General features: G+C 40.7%; 2 protein-coding genes across 3 annotated transcripts in view; one reads left to right on the forward strand and one right to left on the reverse strand.

The window, feature by feature from the left end:
• LOC119291869 (hypersensitive-induced response protein 1) overlaps nucleotides 1-4,721 on the forward strand; it is a 5,348-nt gene extending 627 nt beyond the window's left edge. The window contains exons 1-6 of one of the 2 annotated variants that reach the window (XM_037570681.1): nucleotides 647-795; nucleotides 1,329-1,524; nucleotides 1,773-1,893; nucleotides 2,063-2,154; nucleotides 2,230-2,326; nucleotides 4,107-4,721. In XM_037570681.1, coding sequence (XP_037426578.1) covers nucleotides 1,336-1,524; nucleotides 1,773-1,893; nucleotides 2,063-2,154; nucleotides 2,230-2,326; nucleotides 4,107-4,462 — 855 coding nt within the window. In that variant the 5' untranslated portion in view covers nucleotides 647-795; nucleotides 1,329-1,335 and the 3' untranslated portion in view covers nucleotides 4,463-4,721. Of the gene's footprint in view, nucleotides 1-646; nucleotides 796-1,328; nucleotides 1,525-1,772; nucleotides 1,894-2,062; nucleotides 2,155-2,229; nucleotides 2,327-4,106 lie in introns of those variants that run through there. The other variant, XM_037570679.1, reaches the window with a different exon arrangement.
• Nucleotides 4,722-5,010: 289 nt separating this feature from the next.
• LOC119294074 (protein PXR1-like) lies at nucleotides 5,011-5,875 on the reverse strand. The gene is made up of 3 exons (XM_037572339.1): nucleotides 5,782-5,875; nucleotides 5,642-5,686; nucleotides 5,011-5,523 (listed from the first exon to the last, which is right to left on the reverse strand). The coding sequence occupies exons 2-3, from the start codon at nucleotides 5,684-5,686 to the stop codon at nucleotides 5,275-5,277; spliced, it is 294 nt and encodes a 97-aa protein (XP_037428236.1). The 5' UTR covers nucleotides 5,782-5,875; the 3' UTR covers nucleotides 5,011-5,274.
• Between the last annotated feature and the right edge of the window lie 2,811 nt (nucleotides 5,876-8,686).

The following is an 8,686-nucleotide window of genomic DNA, read 5'->3' on the forward strand; positions in this document are numbered from 1 at the left end:
ATTTGGGCGAGCTGCTCTCTTTCTTTGCTTCGTGGTGGGGATGGGGATACTTATCTTTATTACAGCATGGCATTTTTTTCTTGGTGTTTTCTCCGGCCCTTGTCCAATTTCGACTGTTTCTTTGGATTCGACACCACATCTCGTCCTGCGCGCGCCGACGATTTGTTAGGGTTTCTTGGGCTGAACGACGAACATCAGGAATGTAGTAGTATGTTTCTTGTTTGGCACCTTATATTATTGTTAGTGCTCTTGTTCCTGGCGTTGCTGTGCGATCCTTGCTTGCATACATACAAAACCCGGTTCCAGACTGTCGCCACGGCCCACCCACGGCTTGGAAATTTCAGCTAGATTTCAGCCAATCGCATCTTTTCTTTATGTTATTGTTAGTAAATTGCTTGGTTGTTGACACGGTGGCCGCATCACAGCTGCGAAATATCTACTGGCGTAGGATACAAAGATAAGACGCTGGCAAGTGGCTGTACAGCTTATTCTTGTTTACTTTGTCTTGGACACAGATGCATATCACTGTCAAAGATTGCGACGACGTGCCGTGATGATTGATTATTAGTTGGACGAGCCTGCTGGGGCTGAACATTTGACTTTTCACCAAAACAAGTGATCAGAAGCGCTTCCCCAGTTGGCATCATCCTGCAGACAGCGTTTAGGATGAGCATTATCTTTATCTCCCACTATATATGTATGTGCAGGGTGCTTCGTATAGCTCCCAACTTCCCAAGAACACCCTCAAGCATACAAGCCTTGGGTTTCTACCCTGCACTGAACTAATTGAGAAGCGTATGTGTGCGCTTTTATTCTTTCCACGCTTTTAGTAGTTCATAAGAGTGTCTTGTGTATGCTGGATTTTATTTCTTCTCCCTGGGGCTGCCATAGTACCTTTAAGTTGGGATTCTCGTTCAGATTCCTTTGAAGTATGCTGCGATGGGAACCTGTGATATTGATATTCTGTTTCCCAGATATGGCTATCAAACAGGAGAGTGGATTTTTTTTCTTTTTGCATTTTTGATGACATGCTGTTCCAACATAATCTGCGTATTGTTGTTTGTAATACTATTTCCTTTCCCCTGATATGACTACATATTGCAACTAATCAGGTTTTTTCATTTGAGACATTAGCCAGCGTATGCATACGTTAGTCGTTATGTAAGTAAAGCCATGACTATCTGGTTTAGTTCTATGACGCTCTCGTTTATTCATTGGCAGAGTCTCACCAAGAGTGGTCATGAGCCAATCACGCAAAAATATTATATTTTTTAACCTTTTTTTTTGCGTATGGCAGCATTTTTAATCCATGGTTTCTTCCTTTGTAGATAAACCATGGGTGGGGTACTTGGTTTGATACAGATTGATCAATCAACAGTAGCCATCAAGGAGACTTTTGGCAAGTTTGATGCGATCCTGCAACCTGGATGCCACTGCTTGCCATGGTGCCTAGGGCAGCAGATTGCTGGATATCTTTCTCTGCGTGTGCAGCAGCTTGACGTCCGATGCGAAACCAAGACCAAGGTACTTCTGCTGTATTTGATTATTGTTTTGTACTTGGCTGAAGGTCCGAGGAGTCATTTTCATGCATGGGTGAAATACTTATTTGAAGTTCTGTTTTCATTCCATATTATTATTCATTCTGTGTCATTGAGAATACGTGCATACAATATCTATGCTTTCTCATCTGAATGGGATACCTACAATTTAAACTTGAAATAACTTTACAAGCTTGTAACTCTCTGACGATGGATATCATGATTAATCTGCAGGATAATGTCTTTGTCAACGTTGTGGCATCTGTGCAGTACCGTGCTCTTGCTGACAAGGCATCTGATGCCTTTTACAGGCTTAGCAACACCAGGGAGCAAATCCAGTCCTATGTCTTTGATGGTAATATTGCTGTATGATTTGAATTGCAATGCACAATTTCACTGCACAAACAACTTCGCTTCATCTGCTTTGTTCTCTCATCCCATTATGTATTCACCTGAACATTGTGGTTCTATGTTTACTATTGTTCTTCATTTAATGCTAATGGAACTCTATTCATCATGTTCAGTGATCAGGGCTAGCGTTCCAAAGATGAACTTGGATGATGTATTTGAGCAGAAGAATGAAATAGCAAGGGCTGTGGAGGATGAACTTGAAAAGGTTTTTGTTCATCATGCATCGGTCTTCTAAATCATATGGTAGATTTTTACTAATTTAATTTTACCTTTTATGTAGGCAATGTCTGCCTACGGGTACGAGATTGTGCAAACTCTGATTGTTGATATTGAGCCAGATGAACATGTGAAGAGAGCCATGAATGAGATCAATGCAGGCATGTACAAAATCATTTACCGTTTTTATTCTTGGTAGTATCAACTGTCTAGTTTTCCAGCTAAAAAAAACTGTCTGGTTTTACATTTCACATTTGGAGCAATTATTTGCTTTCCAAGAAACAACATAGTTCTTTTTCATGTTGAAAGAAAAAAATGAAGTGAGTCATTGGGCATGGCCTTGAGTAGTCAGCAAATTGAGTAATCGACACTAAGTTAAGTTTCACACGATTATACATATCCTGCCACAGCGCTGTAATTCAACAAAACACACACACACACATGATACATTCCTGCTATATGAGGAGGCATCAGGTCTGCTAATCAGTTTAATTGAAACAAGGGACCCACACCCTTCAGGTTGTTTCTTTTTGTGTCAAATGTGTAATTTTTGACAGTTTTAACCAATAAACTGAGTTACTTTGGAAAGTCAAATCAAGTAGCAACCTATGCTTTAAAATAGTTTAGAAGATTTAAAGGTACCCAGATTAAACTTGCAGACATATGCATCTGTTTCAAGTTGTTATTTACTTGATATCATGTAACGGCTATTTTTTTAGCTAAATCAACTTAAAAATTAATCTCAAGTTACATAAGTTGTCTTACTTCTTCCCTGCACTTTTTTCTTCTCCAAAGTTGTCAGATAAGTACAGAGTTTAATAGAACTGAACACGTTTTGGCTTAGTGTATGTACTAGATGTCTATTACTCTTGTGAACCTTGATCCACAACAGGATAACTACCATGCTGAAGATAGCCAAATGGTATGGCCGTGAGGGATTGAGTATTTAGATGAGAGAATAACTTGGGGAAGTAGAATAATAGATAGATCGTTCTTTCTTGGCTTAACCTTTAGATACATGACATCCTTATATAGTGGATGGTAGACCAGCATACACCCTTGACCTTTCCTAATACAGTTGGACTCCTTCAACCTTTCCTAATACGAACTCCCATCTAAACACCTAGCCTACAAAATATGCTAGCCTACTCCCTCTGTTCCTCACTGTTCTTGGACTCCCTTCTACCACAATTACATTGACAGGTACATCTTACATTCCAGACTGTTGCATTTATAGGAATTTAACCAATGTGTAGTTAATTGAGACGTTGCCCTCAAGTATGTGTAATTCTGTGAAACACAAATTAAATTTTGTAGCTCTGATATTATAGTATATGAAACTATCAGTTATGGAAATTTACTCTTATATTATAGTTATGTTCATGCTGTGGTTGTCCGTCCTCTATGGAGAGAGATGCACTTAAACCAACCGCATAGTGTGTAAGGATGTCTCTGCAATGGTGATCTTTTGCTTTTGAAATGAGAATGGCTTGGAAGGCTATCATTTTGATTTTCCTTAATAAGAGGGCTCATTTGTACTTGATTTCCTCCCAAAACTTTTTTTTTTCTAATTTCTCTTTTTCTTATTTTTTTACCTTCATATTGAAAATAGGAGGCAATATTTCTTCTAGTTTTTCGTTCACACTTCGGTTTTGAAGGTCATAGTTGAGTATGGAAATGAGTGGGTTACAGATGTACATATGTGTTTTGAATGGCTTGCACGGCCATGTAACTGCAGTTTTACTTTATGTTTGATTGTAACAAACTGTTCTAGTCAATTACTACTCAAGAACAAGTTAAACTTTTTTCACGATTGTTATATCTGTTTCATGCTATCCCTCTGAAAAGTATGTGCTGTACAGCTTTATAACCTTGCAGCACATATTACCAGATATGTTGGATTAGCAGCTTTTAACTTTTATATTGTAATTTATGTTACAGCTGCTAGGATGAGGTTGGCAGCCACTGAGAAAGCTGAGGCGGAAAAGATTCTGCAGATCAAGAGGGCTGAAGGTGAGGCAGAATCGAAATACTTGGCTGGTGTGGGTATTGCAAGGCAGCGCCAGGCCATAGTGGACGGGCTGAGAGACAGTGTTCTCGCCTTCTCTGAGAATGTGCCTGGGACCTCTTCGAAGGATGTCATGGATATGGTTTTGGTGACCCAGTACTTCGATACCATGAAGGACATTGGGGCCTCTTCCAAGTCTTCAGCAGTGTTCATCCCTCACGGGCCTGGCGCTGTCAAAGACATCGCTTCGCAGATACGAGATGGTCAGCTCCAGGGCAGGATGGTTTGAGGAGTGTTGGAAAATGGATGCCACTTTTATATGCATACTTTTAAGTACATACAGCTTATTCTTATACTATGTGTGAGGTGAGGTGAGGTTGTGCCTAGATGGATGTTAATATCAGTACTTGCTTGGGTTGTGCAACTCGTATCTGTAAAAAATATCAGTTGTGCTATCACTGTGTTCGCAACTATTTGTGAATTGAGAGTGTTATATGTTACTATATGGTTATTATACTATAATTTCTATGTTGCTACTAGTTTTGTCATTTAACTCTTTGAAACCTTGGAATTTTGGAGATTGTTCCGAAGCTCCTCCCACTGGAATTTAGCCGAATAGGCCCCCAGTTTCTCGTTCTTACTACTTAATGACATGTTATTTGGTATTTGGATTTTGTGTGTGTTCATCGTATTGTGAACCGCAGTTCATTGTATTGTCATGTGAGCCGCAGCTTGTTATGCTCTATGCTGAATGGCAGCAGAGGTTCGCACCCTGCTCCCCACTTGATGTAAAAACAAATGCAGACTTCGATACTCCACATTTCAAGAAAGGTCGAGTCCAATACCAAAAATCTTTAAGAGGTACATTCATGCCACAGTTTACCACGGATTTGATACAAGGTGGACAACTTTGTGTGTACCAAAATCTAGATGATCATGCAATGCTGGATGCAAATATGTAGCTCCAGGAAGATTAAAGCACAATAATATATGCCAGTCGAACGAACAATTCCTGCACCAACTTGTGGATATGTCACTCACTAGCTGCATGCATTGCCTGAAAGCTGTTTCATTCTTCTCAAGCAACAACCCATGGAAACCTCAGCCGCTCGCTGGTGCTGCAGCCTCTGCTGCCTTACCCTCGAGCTCGAGGAGTCGAGCCACAATCTCCTGCTTCTTCGCCTTCAGGTCGTCGATTTTCACATCGATCTTCTCTAGCTTTGCCCTCAGCTTGGCCGTGTCAGTTACCTCTCCGACCTTCTCTTTCTTTTCCTTGCCCTCCTTGCTCTTTTCTTTCTTCTCCTTCTTGTCCTTCTTTTCCTTCGCCGGTTTGGCCTCTCTGGCGTGTTCCTTAATGAATAAGAACGTACGTGTTCATCAGACTTTTCTGCATTTTTATGACATGCACGTTGCATTGATGTGGTTGTTGAGACATTTCATTTATTTGATGCAAGTTTCAGATGATTACCTTGTCCTTCTTCTCCTTGGGGTGAGTTGCATCTGTAGCTTCCATCTGCATTTTGGGGCAGCAGGGCGGATTAGCATTCGGACATGGATTCGATTCATAATCAATAAATTCAGGGGTAGCGGCAAAGGAAGCTAACTTGCCTTTGTCAAGATAACAATGATTCTGGTGAAAACAGAGATAAATTCTGGTTGTTTCAGATTGATCCCTATATAAGTGTAAATAAGCTTCGACACCTGTGAACCGTAAATTAAATGTTTGCTTCGATCAATCCAGTTTTATAGTTGTGTTGGTTGCAGCAATTTAGTTCTATAATTAGTTCTGTTTGGATTAATTTGGGCACGGTGTGTGTCTGGATAAGAGGAAAAGTCTCGACAAAGGGAGCAAACCCACATGTGTTTCATCATCCAACTAAAAATAGTAATGCACGCGTTGTTGCATCCATCAATTTACTTTATTTCGGGTTTATTATGATACGGAAATCTATGCAAGTATTAGAGAACATTCATGATGATGTCGACAATTTAACACAAAGAATAACAATAGGTGGCATGATTCCTCTGATCAAAAGTTTTGGTCTTTTTGCACTTGCATCTTAAGATCAAACTATTAGGCAAGACTAATGAGTTGTCACAATCTTTGCAATGGAAAGGTCAAAACATTGTTCGTGCAATGTGTTTGATTGGGGCCACATTGCAGAAACTTCAAGATGCAAGATAAAATAGTGGGTATCACCCCTTGAAAGACATGATGGCTGTTTTTTTGTTAAACACAACATTACATTGCCAAGCATGGATGGTACAATACCCGCTCGAGGTCGTTCAAGGGGCGTGGTGGTCAAATGGTAACTTACTAGTGATTGGGGCGCCACCATGTGACGCCGCTTGAGAGGAAACTGTGCGCACGTTTCTATTTAAAAAAAAATACATAAAGTCCTCGCATCCGTCTAAAAAACATCTTTAAAAAAATCATCACCTTCATCTAAAAAAAGGTAAAAAAGAAAAAATAAATAATTACCACACCAGCCTACCAGCGAGTGCCATTTTGCATAACCCTCCATTTAAAAAATACCAAAGGTCCTCATCTCCATCTAAAAATATATTTAAAAACAAATTCACACCTTCATCTAAAAAAAATTGCAAAAGATTTCTCACTGCAGCCAATCAGCTTGCGCCACATGGCATAGCTGGTTGGCGGCCCTTCACACGTAGTTTAATGGTTTTAATTGTCACCACTACAGGTATGAAATATTCAATGTTGTGCATGACCAAATCATTACCGAGTTTAATAAATGCTTTGCTGAAAGATCTACTCAATTGTTGAGATGCATTGCTTTTCTTGATCCAAGGAACTGATTTGCTAATTTTGATGAAGACGAACATGTTGGACTTGCCGAGATGTATGTTGGTGACTTCTCCATAAACGAGATTTCTTGTGTCCACAAAAACCAACTTGAATCATTCATTTGCTGATGTGAGAGCTAATCCAGATTCTGTGAGTTGTAATAACCATAGTTTTCTTGATGTGAAGATGCTTTAGATTAATAGACATGTCATTTTTTTATTTGGTATTTTGTCTCATTGAGTTGCAACATTGATTTTATCAGTTGCAACCACATCAGTGGAAAGAGATTTCTTAGCTATGAGTATTATCAAGACTGAGTTAACGTATAAAATGGGTTGATGATTGGATGACTTATAGCATGGAGTGCTGTATTGAGCGAGACATATTTGCAAGTATTGATGATAATGCTATTGCATATCTCTTTCAATCCTAAATATCTCGCAAAGGGGTTTGCCTCGTCATAGTCGTAAGTTTTTAGATTTGTATCAACGATAATTATTTCACTTTATATTTATGACTTTTCTTAAAATTATACTTTTGATGCCTTTGAGGTGTTGGTTCTTCTTCTACCATTGATCATGTTATGAGAGGCACAAATGAAGTAAAAATTTGATTCAACACTATTTTTTACTCTCATATTATTGTTTGAAGTTTTATCATGTGTTGGTTCACATTATAGATTTATTGAGCAATTGAGCTTTGTTTTGTATGTTTCCGCACACATTTTTGTTGGAACAAATAACAATAAAATTAATCAACTTTACTCATTGGTGGGTATATGAAATGGTGCTAATATGGGGCACACTAGATATCAAGGCCAATTCCAGTGATGCCCGACCTTGGCCGTGGCAGAGCGAGAGTTCAAGGCTGGTGTGTTGGTCACGGTTGCACTTGTGGGCCGCATGGATCTCGGGGACCCCGCATTGGGGAGCCCGTCCAGAGCACGCGCGAGAGAGACGAGATAAGAAGCGACAATGAGCTCATGCTGTCGGGGGCGGTGGACGGGAGGTCGACAAGGAGGAGGCTATGGAGCTCGCCTCCACGGATCAACGATGACATGCCATGGATGGCACCGGTCACCGCGAATCTCCCTCGACGTCAATGGAGCATGACGATGATGGTCTCCCTCGACGTGGTGGCCTCACTGGAGGAGGAAGTGGTGGGGGCTTGCGCGACACAAGGGACATTAGCAGCGACGACAGGCACATCAATTTGTGGCGGACGACCACTACTGCAACCATGGGGTGGTGAGCGGTGGGGATGAAGGATCGAGCCACGAGCTGCTCATGCGCCCACAACCCTAGTTTCATGCTATTATATTATTAATTTTGTTGGTAATCATTGCATGGAAAACAAAAAAAATTATACGAACACGCAATGATCTATCCATGGAAATGCATAGCAACGACGGGGAGAGTGTGTCTATGTACCCTCGTAGACCGTAAGCGGAAGTGGAAGCGTTTCACAACGCGGTTGATGTAGTGGAACTTCTTCGCGCTTCAACCGATCAAGTACCGAACGCACGGCACTTCCGCGTTCTGCACACGTTCAGCTCGGTGACGTCCCTCGCCTTCTTGATCCAACAAGACATCGAGGTAGTAGATGAATTCCATCAGCACGATGGCCTGGTGACGGTGATGGTTAAGTGATCTTTGCAGGGCTTCGCCTAAGCACTACGAAAATATGACCGGGGATGTAAATGGT

Source organism: Triticum dicoccoides, chromosome 4B (assembly GCF_002162155.2).
Source record: "Triticum dicoccoides isolate Atlit2015 ecotype Zavitan chromosome 4B, WEW_v2.0, whole genome shotgun sequence".
NCBI classification, from domain to species: Eukaryota; Viridiplantae; Streptophyta; class Magnoliopsida; order Poales; family Poaceae; genus Triticum; species Triticum dicoccoides.

What these genes read in the sequence shown, in the direction of transcription:
- LOC119294074 (XM_037572339.1), bottom strand. Translation starts at nt 5,686, where the DNA reads ATGGAAGCTACAGATGCAACTCACCCCAAGGAGAAGAAGGACAAG. An exon ending in CCAAGGAGAAGAAGGACAAG is followed by an intron (nt 5,524 to 5,641) that starts GTAATCATCTGA and finishes TTATTCATTAAG; the next exon opens with GAACACGCCAGAGAGGCCAA.